We start from the raw sequence: 24,393 nt of genomic DNA on the forward strand, positions 1-24,393 counted from the left end.
CATCCCCTGCATACTCCCCGTCACTCATCCCCCCGCACCCTCCCCCACTCACCCCCCGCACACTCCCCCTCACTCATCCCCCCGCACACTCCCCCTCACTCACTCCCCGCATACTCCCCCTCACACTCCCTCACTCATCCCCCACACCCTCCACCACTCACCCTGCCGCAGTCTCCCCCACTCACCCTGCCGCACTCTCCCCCACTCACTCCCCCCCTGCACCCTCCCCCACTCACCCCCCTGCACCCTCCACCACTCTCCCCCACTCACCTGCCGCACTCTCCCCCACTCACCCCCCTACAGGCTCCCCCACTCACCCTGCCGCACTCTCCCCCACTCACCCCGCACTCTCCCCCACTCTCCCTGCCGCACTCTCCCCCACTCTCCCTGCCGCACTCTCCCCAACTCACCCCGGCACACTCCCCCACTCACCCCTGCCGCACTCTCCCCCACTCACCCCCCTACAGGCTCCCCCACTCACCCTGCCGCACTCTCCCCAACTCACCCCGGCACACTCCCCCACTCACCCCTGCCGCACTCTCCCCCACTCACCCCCCTACATTCTCCCCCACTCACCCCCCTACATTCTCCCCCACTCACCCCCCTACATTCTCCCCCACTCACCCCCCTACATTCTCCCCCACTCACCCCCCTACATTCTCCCCACTCACCCCCTACATTCTCCCCCACTCACCCCCCTACATTCTCCCCCACTCACCCCCCTACATTCTCCCCCACTCACCCCCCTACACTCTCCCCCACTCACCCCCCTACACTCTCCCCCACTCACCCCCCTACACTCTCCCCCACTCACCCCCCTACGCTCTCCCCCACTCACCCCCCTACGCTCTCCCCACTCACCCCCTACGCTCTCCCCCACTCACCCCCCTGCGCTCTCCCCCACTCAACCCCCTGCGCTCTCCCCCACTCAACCCCCTGCGCTCTCCCCACTCAACCCCCTGCGCTCTCCCCCACTCAACCCCCTGCGCTCTCCCCCACTCAACCCCCTGCGCTCTCCCCCACTCAACCCCCTGCACTCTCCACCACTCAACCCCCTGCACTCTCCCCCACTCAACCCCCTGCGCCCTCCCCCACTCACCCCCCTACGCTCTCCCCCACTCACCCCCCTACACTCTCCCCCACTCACCCCCTGCGCTCTCCCCCACTCAACCCCCTGCGCTCTCCCCCACTCAACCCCCTGCGCTCTCCCCCACTCAACCCCCTGCGCTCTCCCCCACTCAACCCCCTGCACTCTCCCCCACTCAACCCCCTGCACTCTCCCCCACTCAACCCCCTGCACCCTCCCCCACTCACCCCCCTACACTCTCCCCACTCACCCCCCTACACTCTCCCCCACTCACCCCCCTACACTCTCCCCCACTCACCCCCCTGCACTCTCCCCCACTCAACCCCCTGCACTCTCCCCCACTCAACCCCCTGCACTCTCCCCCACTCAACCCCCTACACTCTCCCCCACTCAACCCCCTGCACTCTCCCCCACTCACCCCCCTCATCCCCCTGCACTCTCCCCCACTCAGCCCCCCTCACACTACCCCCCTCACACTCCCCCCACTTAGCCCCTGCATTCTCCCCAACTCACCCCCTACTCTCCCCCTCACCCCCTGCACTCTCCCCCACTCACTGCCTCACACTCCCCCTCACTCCCTTGCACCCTCCCCAACTCACTTCCCCACTCACTCCCCTGCATTCTTCCCCACTCACCCTCCGCACTCTTCCCCACACCCTCCCCCACTCCTCCCGCTCCCTCGTCCACTCACCCTCCGTACTCTCACCCGCTCCCCTTGCACTCTCACCCACTCCACATCATACCCTCCCCCACTCACCCTGCCGCACTCTTCCCCATCACACCCCCACACTCTCCCCCAATTACCCCCGCACTCATCCCAGCACCCTCCCCCACTCATGTCACCCCTGACCCTCCCCCACTCACTCCTCCACCCACTCCCCTGCACTCTCCCTCATACCCTCCCCCACTCACTCCACTACACCCTCCCCCACTCACCCACCCCGCCACTCCCCCACTGTCAGGCCATTGTCTCCCACTATCAGGGATAAGGCATATCTCAAGTCGACCTTTGCTGGAATGGCAATCAATTCTGTGTTGCTGGCATCTTTCTTAATTCAGTTGACTAACTAAACCCACATCAAAGGCAACAGTTGGCAGGGATAGTTATGGACGAGCCACTGATCTGATCATGGAGAATGTGGCTGTGTTATCACTGTTAGTAGCTTGTAAATTCCAACAACAAACTGCTCTGAACTAGGGTCCATCAGCATCACTCCAAGAAATCAGAAATAAAAACACTGATGGTCACTGTCCTCTGACAAACCTGCATGGTGATTGGTACCTGGGGGAAACAACGCGAATTCCTTTCTCCGTCCAATAAACCTTTTCCTCACTTACTTCATGGACACTGATGAAACTCAAGCAGTGAATAAAATTGAGAGCCCAATGTCAATTCGACATCACATTAAACCATTGTCCCATATTTTAAATAACTGAATTGTAAAAGTTGACATTTTCAGTACATACGTGCGATATTTGTCCCATTTGTCTAACCGGGCGAAAGTGTAAGTACATAAGAGCTCCGATTTATTTGAAAAATGTAAACTGAGTGTTTTTGAAATGTCCTATTTTGTTTTTGCCTTCAAACCCTGTTGGTATGAACCATGGGGGAACCTGACCTATTGTGATGGCCTCAGCCCCGGCTGCGGGTAAAAACAGACAAACCAGAAGAACAATGTCTGAGCGGCTTGACTCTTAACAGACCTTAAGCAGTCTCTGGGTGAATTTTCCTGACAAAGATTTGAAAAGGAACACGTTCACACATATTAAACAAACGAAAGCAATGAACCTTTCTCATCTTCCTTCCTTACACGATGGAAACTCCTGAAAAATTTCCCAATCCATCTGCTGTGCATATGGAACTCAGTCCTCGGTCTGCTCCCTGACACTGGATTGTAAAACATCAATCTAGTCCCGGATTTCTCCAGCCCTTGTCATTTGATAACTGAATTTCAAAAAGCTAGGAACAATACATCGAGGCGACACCTTCCTATAAAACGCAAGCAACAAGGTCTAATGACCGCGGGGAAGAGCCTTTGGCTGCAGTTTTGTTGAAAAGGGGCCGAACACAGCGGATCTCACACTTGCCTGCTAAACTTTTGTTTCATTGAAGCATTTTTTTTTGTTATGTAGCAAAGTGGGAAGTCTCACCTATCTGCATGACCCTTCCAAACACAGAGGTGTTATCCACGGTGCTGCAGTTCCACCGCCTCTGTCTGAACTGATACTGGCATTCCTTAATGCCTGTTTTTGCCCCCTCGCCAATATAAATCATATGGTCCTGGTATAACTGACACAGCTTCCTCTGGCCTTGTGAGAGACCGTTCAGTTGACTGCACAGAGGTTGGGCGCCTATAATGTACATCTCAGGCCGTTGGATGGGGTTCAGAGCCAGCGACCTATAACAAGTGGAAAAGAAAACACAGATTATTTTGGGGCACAGTGCAGAATTGGGCCATACCTTTCAGTTTCTGCTTTGGTTTTCCTTGAGCGTTGCTGTATTTACCAAAGTGACTCGGAGATTTGTCAGCACTAAATGTTTTTTTTTAAATAACAGTTAAAAGCGGGATACAAAATACTCGGAATGCTGGAAGTCTGAAATGAAAGTAGCAAATGCTGGGAATTGTCAGTAGTTCCTGCAGGATTAGGAGAGAACCAGAGTTAATAACGAAATGTTATTGACCTGAAAGGTTAACTCTCTCTCTCTCTCTTCCTCAAATTCTTCCTAAAGTGCTGAGGATTTCCAGTATGTTCAGTACTCTATAAGCGGAATACAGTTAACTCGGCAACATCAGCTCCACGCCTGAAACTCATGCGCATTGGATAATTCCGCGTTTATTCAGCCATTCGTCCCTTTTAAAGAAGCTTGAAAAACTATATTTAATTTTAAAAGATTCCAGAAATGGCAAGGTTCAGGTCATTCCCATTGAAGCCTGTATCGCTGCGGTGTGAGATGCTTGTGGACCTATGTCTGGAGGAGAATACACATTATGTTTTTAAAAATCTCACATCACCGTTACTACCAGCGTGAAGTAAATGTTCATTTTAAACACACACGGGCAATTCTATCGCCCAACAGTATAAAACAACGAAAAATTGCAGTCTTGCTTGCCGTTTTCAATTCCGCATCATTGTTAAGCACGCAGCCGCTGACATAACTCCTTGGCACAGAATACTTACCCAAATTTCGCAGTGCTGTGCACTTTTTTTTTAATATACTGACTTAACCTTCCATCCTTGAATGCAAGTTAAGAATCACCAAACCCCAACAACGAAGTCCCAGCCCACTCCGAATCCTCCCTGACTCGACAGCAAATGCCCAAAGTAACTTACCACCAAGAGTTTGCCTGAACCAGGCACTGGGACGAGCCGGAGAGGAAGGCGGCAGCCAACAGAATGTGAAGCCCAGTCATGGTGAGGCTGGCCGGGCTGACAGCTACATCGAGCGCTCCTCGCACTGTCACTGAGCTCTGCAAAGGGGAATAAAAACACGGCAAAGGCTATCAATCAGGCCGGCTCAGCCCCTCCACACGCCAGGTTCACCCCCCCCTTCCTATCCGAATTATTTCAGTCAAACTGGAAGCCTCACTTGGCGGAGCACAGGCGAATGGATCTGAGCACCGCCCGAAGCTGAGTGAATCTCTTCCAGAGAGTGTTTATGAGGGTCCATCTCCTCGTTCCGATTGGTCAGAGACTGTCACACACTGAAAGGGGGGAAAGCTTTCTGTTAAGCTTGGCATCTGAAAGTGAGCTTCCACACTGAAACAAAAGAACAATTTGTCGAGAAGGACATCTCCTCCATCCCATTCGTTGGTTCCCCTCAGAAACCTGGAGAGCTCTCTACATGAGAACAACAAAAAAGCTGGAAGCGAACTCGGCTCGCCCGGGTCAGCGGGGAAGCCGTCAACAGCAGCCAGCACCACCAGAGTCCTCCTTGTGTGCAGCTCCCGACCACCAGTGTTAACCAAACACCAAATGGCCCCAGATTGTGGGCTGTACAAACACACGCCGATGATCCACCATCACAGACCAGGCCAAGCAAAGCGCCTTCCCATCTGCTGAACCGTTCAGCGACCTCAACAGAAATTTGGCGGCAATAAACTTGCGGGCCATCCAACAAGTTGCCTCATACCTGAATGCTTGACGGCGTAAATATAAAAAGTCGGGCAGATGAGTCATATTCTTACTTGTTAAAACAATTTTGATATATGTGATGTATTTTAGTCCCATAACTAAACCATAACTGGATCTGAGACACAAGCTTCAGACGGGAGGTACCACATCTGCCTTTCATTAAATAATAAATTCGTACTAGTCAGACATTTCATTAAAATCCTTTTGGAGGGTTGTAGGGAGGAATGCTGGGGGGGGGGGGGGGGGGGGAAGAGATGGTTGTTTTCCAGAGGTTTCAGTGATGCCAAGCGGAATAGGTGACCCTGGATTGACTGGGCAGTGTTACTGAGGCCGGACTGTGTGGGGGGTTTCTCGGAAGGGAGTGTCGAAATTATCGAAGCATAGACTGCAGTCCTCCTCATCCCAGGCAATGCACTGTATTATGCTGCAGCACCACTCCGGAAATTACCTGGCGGCTTCTACAACACCCACACCGCCAGCAGCCTGTTCGGAAAGATCCACGCTTCCATTCATGTGTGTGGAAATCCAGGCGTGTAGAAATGCAGCCTCACTCTAACGTGCTAAAAAGGACTTCCAGCATCCTCTGACTTTGCGTGGCAGCCGAAGACAAAGTGCATTACAGCGCAGACAAGACTTCGTTGCAGAGAATATGTAGACATTGCAGAGGATTATATAGACAAGCCTGGCGTTTCCGCTCGCGGTCTCCCTTTTGCAAATTCTTTTTGCTAAACTTGGCGAATGATAACTGGACAGCAGTGATACAGTTATTACCAGCACCAGGAACCGTGTCAACACGTATTCCTTTCAAGGCTTTATTTACAAGATACCGAAAGCGGAACGTGAAGGGGAGACAGGACTGAGTAACTCTCAGTTGAGTTGGCTGGCTCGGTTTCCCTCACCTACAGACTGCAGAGCTCGTTCCTCTACCCTTCCACCTGGCCAGCAACTGCCTCCCCCTCCAACAACACAGGAGGAAGGCTGGCCTCTGGGGCCCAGAAATACAAAGCCGCGCAAATTGCCCAAACGGCTTCTTTCAGTGTGCAATTTAACACTAGCAGAACCATTCGGATTGCTTCGAATATTATTATACCTGACCAGTTCAAATATAAAAAAGCGCGTATATGCTGTCTCTTAAAGCATATTGTCCCGCAGTACAAGATTCAGAAACATTATAAAAGTCTAATCTCGAATATGACCTATTGTCGCCATTAACTTTTAGATCCACTGGTTTATGTTCCTAATCTAACCAGTTAACTGATTATAAAATCCCTGGAAAGAAAATGTAATCACGAAATGGAAACCACGTTGGTTTTCTTTATTGGCTCTTCACAGGAACTGTAATCGCTCGAGTGCCCGTCGTGTTCTGTACTCTCTGAGACAATTGCTCTCAAAGTTCGGTCAGTTAGCCCGGACACAATACTTTTCTCGAAAATATTGCCAAACATATAACAAATGAGAACATCACTGAGAGTTAGGTTCACTCCATTATTCCCTGCAGATGTCCATATGAGATGAGAATTTAGAATTGAGAGTTTGATATTTGTCTGTGTAAACTAAAACTAGCTTCACACTTCGGGAAATGACACTGTCTCCTGCAGGAATCTATAAGAATGTGGCTCCAAATATAATCATGACAAGTCTTTAATATCTCTCAACTTACCCCAGTCTTGCTATTAACGGCAAATAATAGTGAAATCTCCCAATAAATGCAGACTCCATTGTGTCAGAAATTCTGTATACATTTTTTGGACGCCTAAATTGCAGCTGAAGCCAAAGCTATAATCACAGAGGAGTAGCATCTTTATTCGCACGATTTATCCAAGAGCTCAGAGATAGGTGCTGATGGAAGCTCAAGGTAATTGGATTATTTACAACTCTTGTGCCACAACCCGATGTCAAATTTGCTGCCAGTATCAGCAGGTATTGCTTTGTCAGTGTCATTTCAACTGGTGAACAGCAGACTGGGAGTTCTGGCCTGGGATAAGCAGAATCTGACAATGGAGAAAGTGAGGACTGCAGATGCTGGAGATGGCCAAAAACACATATTGCATTTTAGGGTGTTTCCCTAATCCATACCATGAGCTGGAATTTCTTCTCACAGAGAGTCTTTGGTTTGTGGAATTCTCTTCACAGGAATAATGAAGGCAAGGTCATTGAATACATGTGTTCAACAGGTTTTTGATTAACAAAAGAGGCAAGAGTTATAGGGTAGACAGGTTATCAGCCTCAATCATATTGAATGGTGGAACAGCTTCAAGGGGCTGACTGGGCTACTGTTACTCCAAACTCACCTTTGGGATGCCACTTTGGCCACAATTCCATTTTTGAATTCCCTTCAGTAGGATTTTGAGCTTGGCCACAGTAATAAAAGACCTTTGTAAAAAGCACAAGTTCCGTTCTTTTTGAATGTGACACTGACGTCCCTTTCCCTTCTAAATCTGGGTAGCTGTTAAAAGCATTGGCCACAATCAGCAAACAACAACCGCACTCCTGCCGTTAACATTAATGAAGCAACTGAAGTTGCTTGGTCATGGACAGCTGCCCTAAGGAACTCACACAGCAACGTCCTGCGTCCTTCAATAAATCATAACTAACTTCCTTTGTGTGAGGTAGGACACCAACCAAAGAAGGATTTCTCCACTCACTACACTCATAACCCACTCACTACAATCGCCACTCAATCTTCATCTCACTCACTACACTCGCCACTCAATCTTCATTTCACTCACTACACTCATAACTCAGTTACCTCCTCACTCACTACACACACCACTCAATCTTGATTTGGAGATGCCAGTATTGGACTGGGGTGTACAAAGTTAAAAATCATACAACACCAAGTTATAGTCCAACAGGTTTAATTGGAAGCACTAGTTTTTGGAGTGCTGCTCTTTCATCAGGTGGTTGTGAAGTACACAATTGGAAGACAGAGAATGTATAGCAAAAGTTTACAGTGTGATGTAACTGAAATTATACATTGAAAAATAACTTGATTGTTAGTTAAGTCTCTCATCTGTTAGAATGACCATGTTAGTTTCACTTCTTTCATATGTAAATCGCAAAACTTTTTTCTAAAAGTTACATTTAAAGCACCTTGCCAAGACCTTCCCCACACCTCCAATGCTTGCCTTTAAACAACCACCAAACTGCCTGGCCTTCAGGACATCTCCATACAACCTTGTCATGGTAGACGTTGCAAGACTTGTCAGAATGTGGACATGGATACACCATTATGCGTGGGGCACCTCCCACCATGTACGTGCCGGGTACTAATGTGACTCAGCCAACATTGTCATCTCATGTGCTACAGGCAAGGATACTCTGAGGCATGGTACATTGGGGAAACTGAGCAGAGGCAATGGCAACGGATGAATGGGCACTGCACAACAATCAACAGACAGGAGTGTTCCCTCCCAGTTGAGGAACACTTCAGTGGTCCAGGACATTCAACCTCTGACCTTCGGGTGAGCATCCTTCAAGGCAGACTTCGGGACAGGCAGCAGTGAAAAGTGGCCAAGCAGAGGCTGATAGCTAAGTTCGGTACCCATAGAGAGGGCCTCAACTGGGACCTTGGGTTCATGTCACACTACAGGTGATCACCATTGCACTACACACACACACAGATGCTCCTACATACACTCCTACACAGACGGGCACTCCTATACACATACACACTCCTATACTGAAATTATACATTGAAAAATACCTTCACTGTTTGTTAAGTCTCTCATCTGTTAGAATGACCATGTCGGGTGTCACGGTGGCTCAGTGGTTCGCACTGCTGCCTCATAGCACCAGGGTCCCAGGTTCGATTCCAGCCTCAGGCAACTGCCTGTGTAGATTGCACATTCTCCTGTGTCTGTGTAGGTTTCCTCTGGGTACTCCAGTTTCCTCCCACAGGCCAAAGATGTGCAGGTCAGGCGAATTGGTCATGCTAAATTGCCCAGTGTTAGGTGCATTGGTCAAAGGGAAATGGGTCTGGGTGGGTTACTCTTCGGAGGGTCGGTGTGGACTTGTTGGGCTGAAGGGCCTGTTTCCACACTGTAGGGAATCTTAGTTTCACACACACACGCTCCCTCTCACAGATTTAGACCCCTTTACACTCACACACACATATGCACTCTCGCTCACAGACACTCTCAACCAGCTTCCCTTCCCCCCCCCCCCCCCCCCCCCACACACACACACATTTGTGGGGTGAATTTGTACTTGCAGAGATACATTGTATGTTGCTCAAAAATTGCATGAATCCATGTAAGGTTCTGTTAATTCATTTTATAACTGTGATGTAACTGTATAATTTCAGTTACATCACACTGAAAACTTTTGCTATAAATTCTGTGTCTTACAATTGTGTACTCCACAACCACCTGATGAAGGAGCATTGCTCTGAAAACTAATGCTTCCAATTAAACCTGTTGGACTATAATCTGGTGTTGTGTGATTTTTAACTTTGTACATTCAATCTTCATCTCACTCACTACACTCATAGCTCAGAGTCAAGATTAGAATGGTGCTGATAAGCACAGCAGGTCAGGCAGCATCCAAGGAACAGGAAAAAGGATGTTTCAGGCAAAAGCCCGTCATCAGGAATGAAGCAGAGAGCCTCTGGAGTGGAGAGATAAATGAGAGGGGGGTGGGGCTGGGGAGTAGGTAGCTAAGAGTGCAATAGGTGGATGGAGGTGGGGATGAAGGTGATAGGTTGGAGAGGAGGGTGGAGCGGATAGGTGGGAAGGAGGATTGATCAGTAGGACAGGTCATGAGGATGGTGTTGAGCTGGCAGATTGGAACTGGGGTAAGGTGGGGGAGGGGAAATGAAGAAACTGGTAAAATCCACGTTGATGCTGTGGGGTTGGAGTGTTCTGAGGCGTTCTTCCTCCAGGCATCAGGCAGTGAAGGAGTGGTGGTGGAGGAGGCCCAGGACCTGCTTGTCCTCGGCAGTGTGGGAGAGGGAGTTGAAATGTTCGGCCATGGGGCGGTGGGGTTGATTGGTGCGGGTGTCCCTAAAGCACTCTGCGAGAAGGCATCCAGGCTTCCCAATGTAATGGAGACCGCATCAGGAGCAACAGATACAATAAATGACATTAGTGGAAGTGCAGATGAAACTTTGATGGACGTGGAAGGCTCCTTTGGGACCTTGGATGGAGGTGAGGAGGGAGGTGTGGGCACAGATTTTGCAATTACTGCAGTGGCAGGGGAAGGTGTCAGGAGGGAAGTGTGGGTTGTTGGGGTGTGTGAACCTGACCAGGTAGTCATGGAGGGAACATCTTCGTCATCTCCTCACTCGCTACACACATTACTCAATCATTTCACTCACTACACTCACCACTCAATCATCATTTCACTCATTACACACATTACTCAATCATTTCACTCACTATACTCTCCACTCAATCATCATTTCACTCACTATACTCTCCACTCAATCATCACCTCACTCACTATACTCTCCACTCAATCATCATCTCACTCACTATACTCTCCACTCAATCATCATTTCACTCATTACACACATCACTCAATCATCTCACTCACTACACTCTCCACTCAATCATCTCCTCACTCACTACACACATTACTCAATCATTTCACTCACTATGCTCACCACTCAATCATCACCTCACTCACTATACTCTCCACTCAATCATCATTTCACTCACTATACTCTCCACTCAATCATCACCTCACTCACTATACTCACCACTCAATCATCACCTCACTCACTATACTCTCCACTCAATCATCATTTCACTCACTATACTCTCCACTCAATCATCACCTCACTCACTATACTCTCCACTCAATCATCACCTCACTCACTATACTCTCCACTCAATCATCATTTCACTCACTATACTCTCCACTCAATCATCACCTCATTCACTACATTCACCACTCAGTCATCATCTCACTCACTACACTTGCCACTCAGTCATCATCTCACTCACTACACACATCACTCAATCTTCATCTCACTCACTACACATATCACTCAATCTTCATCTCACTCACTACACTCACCACCCAATCATCACCTCAGTCTCCACACTCATTGTTTGATCACTAAACTTGCCACTCGATCATTTCCTCACTCATTACACTCACCATTCAATCTTCATCTCACTCACTATACTCATCACCTGATCATCTCACACAACTCATCATTCAATTATCACCTCACTTACAACACTCATCATTCAATCATCACTTCACTGACTACTCTCACCATTCAATCAGCTCACTCACTATTCCCACCACTCAACGATCATCTCACTCACTATAGTCACCATTCAATCATCATCTCACTCTCCACACTCATCACTTGATCATGGTTACACCTTGAAAAATATCCATATTACAGAGGAGGAAGTGCTGGATATCTTGAAACACAAAGGTGGATAAATCCCTAGGACCTGATCAGGTGCACCCTAGAACTCTGTGGGAAGCTAGAGAAGTGATTGCTCGGCTCCTTGCTGAGATATTTGAAGCATCAATAGTCACAGGTGAGGTACTGGAAGATGGAGATTGGCTAATGTATTGCCACTGTTTAAGAAGGGTGGTAAAGACAAGCCAGGGAACTATAGACCAGTGAGCCTGACATCGGTGGTGAGCAAGTTGTTGGAGCAAATCCTGAGGGACAGGATTTTCATGTATTTGGAAAGGCAAGGACTGATTAGGATTGGTCAACATGGCTTTGTGTGTGGGAAATCATGTCTTGAAAACTTGGTAACAAAAAGGATTGTTGAGGGCAGAGTGGTGGATGTGATCTATATGGACTTCACTCAGGTTTTTGACAAGGTTCCCCATGGGACACTGGTTAGCAAGGTTAGATCTCATAGAATACAGGGAGAACGAGCCATTTGGATACAGAACTGGCTCGATGGTGGAAGATGGAGGGTGGTGGTGGTGGAGGGTTGCTTTTCAGACTGGAGGCCTGTGGGCAGTGGAGTGCCACAAGGATCGGTGCTGGGTCCTCTACTTTCTTGTCATTTATATAAATGATTTGGATATGAACATAGGAGGTATAGTCAGTAAGTTTGCAGATTACACCAAAATTGGAGGTGTAGTGGACAGAGAAGAAGGTTATCTCAGATTACAATGGGATCTTGATCAGATGGGCCAATGGGCTGAGGAGTGGCAGATGGAGTTTAATTTAGATAAATGTGAGGTGCTGCACTTTGGGAAAGCGAATCAGAGCAGGACTTATACACTTATACACTAGGGAACAAAGAGACCTTGAAGTGCAGGTTCATAGCTCCTTGAAAGTGGAGTTGTATGTAAATAGGATAGTGAAGAAAGCATTTGGTCTGTTTTCCCTTATTGGTCAGAGTATTGAGTACAGGAGTTGGGAGGTCATGTTACAGCTGTACAGGATGTTGGTTAGGCCACTTTTGGAATATTGCATGCAATTCTGGTCTCCCTCCTATCAGAAGGATGTTGTGAAACTTGAAAGGGTTCAGAAAAGATTTACAAGGATGTTGCCAGGTTTGGAGGATTTGAGCTATAGGGAGAGGCTGAATAGGCTGGGGCTGTTTTTCCTGGTACCTCAGAGGCTGAGGGGTGACCTTATAGAGGGTTATGAAATCATGAGGGGCATGGATAGGATAAATAGACTGGGATGGGGGAGTCCAGAACCAGAGGGCATAGCTTTACGGTGAGGGGGAAAGATATAAAAGGGACCTAAGGGGCAACTATTTCACACAAAGGGTGGTGCATGTATGGAATGAGCTACCAGAGGAAGTGGTGGAGGCTGGTACAATTGAAGCATTTAAAAGGCATCTGGATGGGTATATGAATAGGAAGGTTTTGGAGGGATATGGACCAAGTGCTGGCAAATGGAACGAGATTAGGTTAGGATATCTGGTTGGCATAGATGAGTTGGACAGAAGGGTCTGTTTCTGTGCTGTACATCTATGTGACTCTATCACCTCACTCATGCCACTCACCACTCAATCATCACTTCACTAACTACACTCACTACTTGATCGTCTCACTAACTACATCCACCGCTCAATCATCATCTCACTCACTACACTCACCACTCGATAATCATCTCACTCATTATGCTTGCCACTCGACCAACACCTCAGTCACCACTCTAGTCTCGCACCTCCCTTCACCATATCCTGATCTACAACTACTGATCCATTCAATTAAACTCTCATCTCAGCTTTGATGTCCTAGTTCCTAAATAAACTATTATACTCTCTCATCCTTGTTACCGAATTGCCATCCAACCCAGTACTGTCCCGATCTCCACTTTTAATTCAGGCAGTCACCATCCATCAGAGACTTTTTTTTTAATTTTAAAAGTGCATTTGTAAGTCAATTTAGGGACAGATATGGAAGGAAGTTTAATTGAAGCATAGTAGGGATCATGCATGCTAAGCGATAAAGCAGGTTATCAAAAATGCCCCTATTTGTCAATGATACAACCGGACTAGCAAGTAGTCATTCATCTCCAGATTTGTATGACTACTTAACACACGGACAGGTTCTGCTCTCATCTGCTAAACTGCACACTTTTCTTCAATCATTCAGGAATGTAATGATAACCTCTGGCTTCTCTTTGCTGCAAGCTGTCTTCTTAACCTCTTCTCCTTTATCCTCAGCAACAATGAGCAAGGAACTCATGAGCTTTATTGTCACTGCAATTGAGACAATTTAATCAGCAGTCTCCATAGCATCACTCATAAACCAGTCTACCTGGTTATGCTTCTATAAATGCCATGTTCTGCTCTCGCACTGAACTCCAGCATCTCTCCTCTCTACCCTCATGCTCTCTTCAAAGTCATCTTGTCAATGAGTCCCAGCTCATGCTCTTCAATCTTTCATATACTAAACTGCTTATCATTCTACTTCCCCTCCTGAGCCTCATATTAACTGATATTGTGAACAGTTTTCTTTCTTCAGCTATTGTCCGTCTCACATTTAAATCTGCAGTCATCACCTTTCACCTAACCCACCATTTTTGTGTACTATCATCCTGTTTCCAAACTCCTATTGAATACCTCCAATCAAATTCCTTCCTCATCACTTGACTGACTTCACCTTGTTGGTACATTTATGTAATTAATTTGTAATTAAATAATTTTCATGTTTTGTCAAGTTTGGGTTAAGATAATCTTGTTGCTGTCTTTTTCAGTGGCAAATACATTGAACATAGAACATAGAACATAGAACAGTACAGCACAGCACAGTACAGACTTTTCGGCCCATGATGTTAATCTAAGATCAATCTAACCTACACACCCCTCAATTTCCTGCTGTCCACATACTTGTCCAGCAGACGCTTAAATTTCCCTAATGTCTCTGACTCTACTACCACTGCTGGCAGTGCATTCCACGCACCCGCCACTCTCTGTTTAAAGAACCTACCTCTGACATCTCCCCTATACCTTCCTCCAATCATCTTAAAATTATGACCCCTAATGACAGCCATTTCTGCCCTGGGGAAAGTCTCTGGCTATCCACTCTATCTATGCCTCTCATTATCTTGTACACCTCTATTAAGTCAGCTCTCTTCCTTCTTATCTCTAGTGTGAAAAGCCCTAGCTCACTCAACCTCTCTTCATAAGACAAGCCCTCCAATCCAGGCATCGTCCTGGTAAATCTCCTCTGCACCCTCTCTAAAGCATCTACATCCTTCCTCTAATGAGGTGACCAGAAATGACCACAATATTTCAAGTGTCATCTAACCAGGGTGTTATAGAGCTGCAGCAAAACCTCACAGCTCTTAAACTCAATCTCCCTATTAATGAAAGCCAAAACACCATATGCCTTCTTAACAACCCTATCAACTTGGGTGGCAATTTTGAGGGATGTACCCTGAAGATTCCTCTGTTCCTTCTCACTGCCAAGAATCCTGTCATTAACCCTGTATTCAGCATTCACATTCGACCTTCCAAAATGAATCATTTTACATTTATCCAGGTTGAATCCCATCTGCCACTTCTCAGCCCAGCTCTGCATCCTGTCAATGTCATGTTGTAGCCTGAAACAGTCCTCGACACTATCTACAACACCACCGACCTTTGTGTCATTGGCAAACTTGCTAACCCACCCTTCCACTTCTTCATCCAAGACATTTATAAAAACTATGAAGAGCAGAGGCTCAAGAACAGATTCCTGCAGGACACCACTGGTCACCGACCTCCAGGCAGAATACTTTCCATTCACTACCACTCGCTGTCTTCTTTCGGCCAGCCAATTCTGTATCCAGAAAGTCAAATTTCCCTGTATCTCATACCTCCTAATTTTCGAAATGACCCTACCGTGGGGAATCTTATCAAATGCCTTACTGAAAGCCATATACATCACATCCACTGCTTGACCTTCATCAACTGGGCTAATCACATTGTCAAAGAACTCAATAAGGCTTGTATAAATAAAGCATGACTGCCCCTCATAAAGCCATGCTGACTGACTTTAATCAAATTAAGTTTTTCCAAATAGTCATAACTCCTATCTCTCAGAAACCTTTCCAGTACCTTGCTTACCACAGACATAAGACTGACTGGTCTGTAATTCCCAGGGATTTCCCTATTTCCTTTCTTGAACAGAGGATCAACATTTGCCTCTCTCCAATCATACTACAATGTAACTTTAAGAAAGAACATGTGGAGTACATCAGTGTTATAACTAAGAACATTCAGGCACTAAATCTTTCTAGGTTAGCAGTAAAGGAAAACCAAAGCAATATAAATTCAGGTTAGATTGTTGGTGGGAAGCTGGGAGCACTCATCACATAGATCAATAGTTGCAGATATTTGGTTAGAGGGATATAAAAAGGGGTGCATCATTGAGGATTTTGCACTAGTCAAGTGATAACAAGTCACAAGAGACAATAGACAGGAGAAAGTTGGGAGTGTGCATTTTCTACGAAGCTAGCATTTGTATAGGATGTTGCCAGTCAACAAGTATTGTCAAAGGTTGCTGTAAGAACCCAGTGTTGGGGGTTAATAATTATTACAGCTGGAGGATTTCTATATTGGGAGAACCCAATATAGAAATCAGTGAATCCATTACAAACCGGATTGTCACTGCTAAAGTAATTGCCTTTTGAGAAAGTGAATACAAACTATATAACTACACAAATGACAAGGCCTCATTTCGTCAGTTAAAGTCTAACTTTGGAGAATGATTTTGGGAAAGCTGCAGTTTTTGTGAGGATGTTAGTCGCATCAAAGAAAGAGGGAGAACACTCAGAAGGGAGCTGTGGAGCTTATACATTCAACAGTTAAGGTAGACTGGGAAATTGTGGGTTTAAAAAGAATCCACAAAAGATGAAGTCGTAAGGCTGCAAAGTGATTTGTGTGCATGTTAGATTTAAGTTAGCTAAGATAAAATATTGAATGATGTTGTGAGTCAGGTGACCAGGTTCAAGGCACCAGGAAGAAAAGATCCTAGAAGTCCCAAGATCCACAGACCAATAGGTGTGGAGCATGTATATTGTGCCATGCCTTGACTAATGACATTTTTAATATCAATTTTTATTTTTCAATAACCTTGTTAATCTGTACTCTAAGTTTCTGATTGTCTTTTTTTTTACCAACAAAGTTATTCCTGAACAAAACATTTCTTTCTCTGGTGATCAGAATATGAATCCAAATCCCTATTCACTACACCAAAACAGCTCTTATGAAAGACATATATAAAATTTCTTCATAACTGCTGCAAAGGTTAATGTATCTTACTCATCTTTTTCCACCAAACTACATCCATTGGGTGACCTTAAAGAGGTTTATAAAATCACGAGGAGCATGGATAGGGTACATAGACAAGGTCTTTTCCCCAGGATGTGGGAGTCTAAAACTAGAGGGCGTAGGTTCAAGATGAGAGGGTAAAGATTTAAAAAGGACCTAAGGGGCAACTTTTCAAGACAAAGTCTTTTCCCTGGGTTCGGGGAGTCCAGAACTAGAGGGCATAGGTTTAGGGTGAGAGGGGAAAGATATAAAAGAGACCTAAGGGGCAGCTTTTTCATGCAGAGGGTGGTACGTGTATGGAATGAGCTGCTACAGGAACTGGTGGAGGCTGGTACAATTGTAACATTTAAGAGGCATTTGGATTACTATATGAATAGGAAGGGTTTGGCGGGATATGGGCCGGGTGCTGGTAGGTGGGACTAGATTGGGTTGGGATATCTGGTCGGCATGGACGGGTTGGACCGAAGGGTCTGGATGGGTATATGAATAAGGAGGGTTTGGAGGAATATGGGCCAAATGCTGACAAATGGGACTAGATTTATTTAGGATGAACAGGTTGGACTGAAGGGTCTATTTCTGTGCTGTAAATCTCTTATACTCTATGTCCACACCAACCATTTCCAGCACTTTTACCATCCAACATGGTGGGACTGCTCTCATTTGGTTCCATAATAATCTATCAAATTGTGGTCAGATAATTACTTGCAATGGTTTTTTTTCTGCTCCAACAGCCTTAACTTTGGTATTCTCCAAAGGTATAATCTTGGTCAATTCCTCTTTCTCATCCATATTGCCCCTCAGTGGCATTGTTCCAAGGCATTATGTGCTTTCACATGGGTTCAATGTGGTTTTTACATGTACAATGACAGTATACGGCTGCACTTCAGCACTCCCCCTTGACTCATCAACTGTTGTCAAACTATCAGGCTGTTATCTGACATCAAGTACTTGATAAGCATCATCATCATTTCATTCCCCTAATGAAAGTATTTGTATTGTTGCATTAAGAGACCAAAGGATGGTAAATTATAGTGATTGACATAACCAGCAGTTAAAGACAAGGACAAAAGCTGAAAGTGTGCATGAGCTTTTAGCAGACATAGTTGTTACTGTAAGATCAGCTTCATGTCCTACACCAACATCCCAATAGCTTTTCAGGCAGGCTAGTGTGATAGTAAAGGCCTTTACTAACTCTGTGCTACTCCCATTAGTGTTATTACCACATCTGTTAGACAAAAGAATAAGAAATTGGAATATCGAACCTTGTAAGGAAGCTCGAAGAACAGAAAGTTAAATTAAGTGAAGACTTTGTCTAGAATAAAATTAGCTCTTCTCTGGCAAAAAGAACAGGATCACTCAGACATAAAAGTGCCTGGGATTTTGAGGGGAAAACTTGTTGCTAGTAGATTAGCACCACAACCACTAAGGCCTCAGACAAACATTTTAGCTGTAAATTCACCAGAGTAATGGACTTTACTTCCTGGCTACCTAATGAAGCAAGTCACAAGGTAAATCGGAATACAATGCATAATCATTAAGTTTAAGCCCATAAAATGTCTCATTGACATCTATCTCTTTCATAGGTAAGGTCAGAAATTGAACTTCTTGAATAAATTGAATACTAAGTGTTTGTTCTGCTAATATTTCATAGAAGCATTTAACAAGAAAGATAACACTTCATAAAAGCTTGGTTGGTTCCTAGGAACAATCTTACTACACATAAAAATCACTTTAATCCAAAGCACCTTTTCACACAATACTTGAGATGGACTTTGGCAAAGTTAAACTCAAATTTAAATGAATGGCTTTAATGTATTGGTTTCCATTGTATTTTTTTTTCACCACGTATTTAGTTTTTGCAAGCACTATACGTAGCTGTGATAATTTTGAGAAAGAATAGGATTGCTCCTTACTTATTTAATACAAATGCAAACAAAAAATATGGAAGAAAGAAAAGAAGCTCTAGTACAACGTACTTTCATGTACATTTACAGTTGCAAGTGTTTTAAAGTTCACTAACCAATGAGCTGAATACAGCCTCAGTGCATACTAAAAACCTGAACTTTACAGGCAATCTTTGCTTTCTGGTAAATGCCTGTCCGGTCTTGTCAGATTAAAATTGACTTGTTTCTAAGCAAGTTGACAAAAACATATATAACCTGATGTAAAGCTCCAAGTAATGATTACGTTTAAACTCAAAACTGGTTGTTATTGAAAAATAATGACATCTTAATACACGAATGTAATTGTAGCCAATCTAAACTTAAATGCATTCACCAATGAACCTTGTTGTTTCTTCATATATTTTGCATAACAATACATTCAAATTTTGGAACTTATCTGAGAAGACTTTGAATGGAAAAATGTATTTCCACTGTCATTTTCTTGATATTTATCACAATGGGAAAATCAGTACTGTGAATGTAGAACATCAATTCCACCATCTGATTTTAATACCCAAGACCCTCATAGATAAAATGGTTTTACAAAGGAAGAAACATGGGCCTAAAATGGCTGCAACCTGACCAAGTTAAGCTAAGATCATTGAAACCAAAGTAAGAGAAACAAAGACAGTTTGTGCCAAAATTCATAAATTATCAAAGGCACTGAAACTCAGTAAGGCGTGTCCTATTTTTGATTTACACATTTCTGAAAATTTTAGCAGTAAATTCACCAGATAGAGTAATGGACTCTACGTCCTGGCTACCTAATGAAGCAAGTCACAAGGTAAATCTGAATAGAATGCATAATCATTAAGTTCAAGCCTACAAGATGTCTCATTGACATCTACCTCTTCACAGGTAAGGTCATTAGGATAAAGGTTGTCAGCAGATCAACCATCTTGAAAAACAGTCACGGGAACATAGAAATAGGAGTAGGCTATTCAGGCCTGTTTCAACATTTAATGATATCATGGCTGCTCTGTGACCTAATTTCAAATACCTGCCTTTGGCCCATATCCCTTAACACCTTTCCTTAACAAAAATTTATCTACCTCAGATTTAAAATTAACACTTGATCTGGCATCCATTGCCATTTGTAGAAGAGAGTTCCAAATCTCTACAACTCTTTTGTGTACTGAAGTGCTTCCTAACATCTCACCTGAATAGTTCAGCCCTAATTCTCATATTATGTCCCCTAGTTCTAGAATACCTAATAAGTAGAAGTGATTTATCTTTTCCTGCTAATAACTTGAAGACATTAATCAGAACATCCCTTAATCTTCTAACTTCTAGGGAAAACAAGCCTAATTTGTGTAATCTCTCCCCATAACTCCTGAAATCCAGTCTATATTTCCTAAGGTATGATTTCCAGATGTACTTACAGTACTCCAAGTGGGGTCTAACCAGAGTATGGTATAACTGCAGCAGAACTTCTACATCCTTGTATTCCAGTCTTCTAGATATAAAGGCCAGCATTCCAAAAGCTTTCTTAACCATTGATGCCAGACATGGAAATACACAAATGAACTGTATTTCAGGCAAACTGCTGTAAGGTTCTCTCTAATTGTGTTTCTTCCTCATCACTTCAAAAGGCAGGACTAATGATAAGGCAAATCAAACAAACATCCATTCAATGAAGATGCCAGAATGTTACAAATTCCACTACTGCTAAGGATACATGAACTACATGGCCATGGGCTCAGGTTTAACTCTGATAACTCAAGATTCAAGAACTTTTGAAATTATTTATACTTCTTGACTTCTTATTGTACTAGATACATTACCTTTTTAAACATTAAACTCACGTTTGCATGTACATTTGTTGTGATGTTTTATTATTTTTCTCTGGGTTAATCAGCAATAAAATTTCACCTTCTTTCATCAAGAAAACCTAGTAATTGATGCTTTCATTTTTATCTAGCGAACTATGTTTTAATTGAAGTGTGATATAGGTACGTGCTAGGGATGGACAATAAATGCTGGCCTATCCAGCGACACCCACGTCCCATGAGTAAATGGTTAAAAAAAAAGAAAATTTAAAATAAGAGAAAAAAAATTGGGATATGTGAGAAAATGAGTAAAAAATATGATTAGATTCCCTATAGTGATTCCCTTTGGCCCAACAAGTCCACACTGACAAGAAACGCACCCAGACCCATTCCCCTACACTATTCACTGACTAATGCACCTAACACTACGGGCAATTTAGCATGGCCAATTCACCTAACCTGCACATCTTTGGACTGTGAGAGGAAACTGGAGCAAACCCATGCAGACACGGGGAGAATGTGCAAATTCCACACAGTCACCCAAGGCTGGAATTGAACCTAGGACCATGGTGCTGTGAGGCAGCAGTACTAACCACTGAGTCACCGTGCCACCTAAATAAACAGTAAAAACTTCTATAAGTATTAAAAAAGGAAGAGAATATCTAAAGTAGGCTTTGGGCTCTGAGACATTGAGAATGAAGAGCTAATAAAGGCAAACCAGTGTATAGCAGAGAGTTTGAACATTTTTTTTTGTATCTGTTTTTATGGTAGAATGTACAACACCTATCCTAAGAATAGTATAAAGTCAATAGGCAAAACAAAGAACATACAATAAACAATCACTAGAGAAAAAGTATGAGGAAAAGTATTGGAACTAAAAGCTGGCAATTTCCTTGAACTTGATGGCTTACATGTTAGGGTATTAACAGAATTGGTTGCAGAGTTAATAAATGCATTGGTTGTAATCTTCCAAATTCCCAAGATTCTGGAAAGTTTTGGAAAGTTGCAAATATAACACTACTATTCAAGAAAGGATGAAGACCAAGAAAAAAAAAATCAGTAGGTCAGTTATTCTAACTTTTTAAAAATTCTTTCATGTGAGGTTGGCGACCACATTTTCCACCCATCCTGAACTACACTTGAATTGAATTTTGCTGCAGTATTTCAGAGGTCAGATTAGGGTAAACCACATTGCTGTAGTTCTGGAGTCACGCATAGGCCAGACCAGGGTAAAGAACATGAATGAAGCAGATGGGTTTTTAAAACAATTGATGATAGTTGTCATGGTTACATCACAGAGGGCAGCATGGCATTTACAAAATCCTAATGCTCTCAGGTATATTCATCATGGGATTATGAAAGGGAAATCAAGCTTGATTTAAAGAAAAGTTTTTTGAGGAGTAACAAGCAGAGTGAGTAAAGTGAGATCAGTAGATGTAATGTAATTGGATTCCCAAAAGGCATTTGAATATATGCCACATGGAAGGGGCCACTGGGGAAGAGCACATGATGCTGGGGAGCAATATATTAATATTAACAGAGGATTGACTAACTCATAAGAACAAATTCAGGACAAAGTAGCCACTTTCAGGTTGACAACTGTATAGGTGAGGTGTTGCCGGGATCAGTGCTGGGGCCTTAGTTATTTATGTTCTACATTAATGACTGGATGAAGGCACTGATTTTGATTGACAAGAAAGTTGAGGGTAACAGAGTCAGGCATGAAAGTGGAGTTAAGGCCACGATCATGTCAGCCATAATCTTACAGAATGATGCAGCAGGCTTGGTCGGCTGAAAGGGCCTATCCCATCTCCTATTTATATTTCCTTAGCATAAATTTCCAACAATTAAATATTGGGAAGACTAACAACAAAGATGGACACATTTCAATCTGTGTAACAATGCTTAATACCACCTCAACTCATCAGCTGCTGAAACCTTCATCCAATCTTTGTTACCTCTACACTGGACTATTTTAACACAATCCTGCCCAGTCTCGCATATTCTACCCACCATAATTTGATGTCAAACAAACCTAGCTGCGATTTGGAGATGCCAGTATTGGACTGGGGTGTACAAAGTTAAAAATCACACAACACCAGGTTATAGTCCAACAGGTTTAATTGGAAGCACACTAGCTTTTGGAACGTCGCTATTTCATCAGGTGGTAGTGGAGGGCTCAATCCTAACACACAGAATTTATAGCAAAAATTTACAGTGTGATGTAACTGAAATTATACATTGAAAAATTGATTGTCTGCTAAGCCTTTCATCTGTTAGAATACAGTGATAGTTTCACTTCTTTCATGTGTAAATCACAAAACCTTTTTTTAAACAGTTGCATTCTCGGGTTAGCTGTTAACAATGGTGATAGCTAGACAATATGTTGAAGGTGTTAGCCCCCTGTGTTCTCTGTCTATGACCTGATATTTAGATTGATTCTAATCTAAAAAGTGAGATAACAGAATTTTACATAAATTCATGCAGTTTTTGAGCTCAGACTTCTACATGAATGTATGCAGTTTTTGAGCAAAATACAATGTAACCGTGCAAATACAAATTCACCCCACAAAATATATGTGTGCATGTGGATCTTTGTCTGTCTGTGTGTGTGTGTCTGTCTGGGTTGGGAGTTGTGAGTGTGAGAAAGTGTATGTGTGTGTGTAGTAAGTGCAGAGTGTCTTAAGTCTGTGAGGGGGTGCATGTGTGAGTGTGGGAGCATGTGTGGGTGTCTGTGTGCGCGTCTGTGTATATGTGTGTCCGTGTGTATGTGTGTGTAGGAGTGCCTGTGTGTGTGTGAGTAGGAGTATCTGTGTGTGTGTATAGTGCAATGGTGGTCACCTGTAATGTGACATGAACCCAAGGTCCTGGTTGTGGCCCTCCCTATGGGTACCGAACTTAGCTATCAGCCTCTGCTCGGCCACTTTTCTCTGCTGCCTGTCCCGAAGTCCACCTTGGAGGATGGTCACCCGAAGGTCCGAGGCTGAATGTCCTGGACCACTGAAGTGTTCCCCAACTGGGAGGGAACACTCCTGCATGTGTCTTAACTCACAGCAGATCCCATTCCCGTAGCGTCCCTGAGCTCTTATGACTGACACTGACTCCTAGTCAAGAAATGTCTTGATTTTAAAATGTTCATGTTTGTTTTCAAATCACCACATAACCTTGCCCCTCCCAATCTCTATAATCTCCTCTGGTCCAGCAACCCTGAGATATTTGTGTTCCTCTAATTCCAACCTCTTATGCACTCCCATTTTTAATTACTTTCACCACTGGTGGAGTCCTCGGATGTCTAGGCCCCAAGTTCTAGAATTCCCTCCCTACATCTCTCTGCCTTTCTGCCTCACTTTTATCCTTCAAGACACTCTATAAAACCTAACTGATCAAACGTATGAGTATCTGACCTAATATCACCTCCTATAGCTCAGTGTCAAAATTTTGTTTGGTAATGTTCCTGTGACGTGCCTAGAGACATTTCATACACCAAAGGTGCTTTATGACTATAAGTTGTCATTGTTGTTGTTGCTGCTTTGGTTCAGCCACAGTCTCAGTTGCCTGTCAAGCATGGCCAACCCTGATATAACTGTTAAACTGAGAAATACTGTATTCAACCTTTCCCACATCTCTGGATTAACAAGACTGCCTACTTTCACTTCCCTATGTCATTTGACCACAACCTTTCCTCAGTTTATCTCTTACCTAAATTCTCAGACATACCTTTGTTATTTCTCAGCTTGATAATTCTAGTTCTGTCC

At 44.2% G+C, this 24,393-nt stretch overlaps 1 protein-coding gene across 2 annotated transcripts in view; it reads right to left on the minus strand.

Annotated features, from left to right (window-relative positions):
* wnt5b (wingless-type MMTV integration site family, member 5b) overlaps nucleotides 1–24,393 on the minus strand; it is a 136,762-nt gene that overhangs the window by 20,274 nt on the left and 92,095 nt on the right. Inside the window, exons 1-3 of one of the 2 annotated variants that reach the window (XM_072552279.1) lie at nucleotides 4,677–4,972; nucleotides 4,421–4,557; nucleotides 3,239–3,486 (exon numbers count right to left, since the gene is read on the minus strand). In XM_072552279.1, the coding sequence (XP_072408380.1) occupies nucleotides 3,239–3,486; nucleotides 4,421–4,557; nucleotides 4,677–4,757 (466 nt within the window). In that variant the 5' untranslated portion in view covers nucleotides 4,758–4,972. Of the gene's footprint in view, nucleotides 1–3,238; nucleotides 3,487–4,420; nucleotides 4,558–4,676; nucleotides 4,973–24,393 lie in introns of those variants that run through there. The other variant, XM_072552280.1, reaches the window with a different exon arrangement.

The sequence above is a fragment of the Chiloscyllium punctatum genome, chromosome 32, assembly GCF_047496795.1.
Source record: "Chiloscyllium punctatum isolate Juve2018m chromosome 32, sChiPun1.3, whole genome shotgun sequence".
Taxonomy (NCBI): Eukaryota; Metazoa; Chordata; class Chondrichthyes; order Orectolobiformes; family Hemiscylliidae; genus Chiloscyllium; species Chiloscyllium punctatum.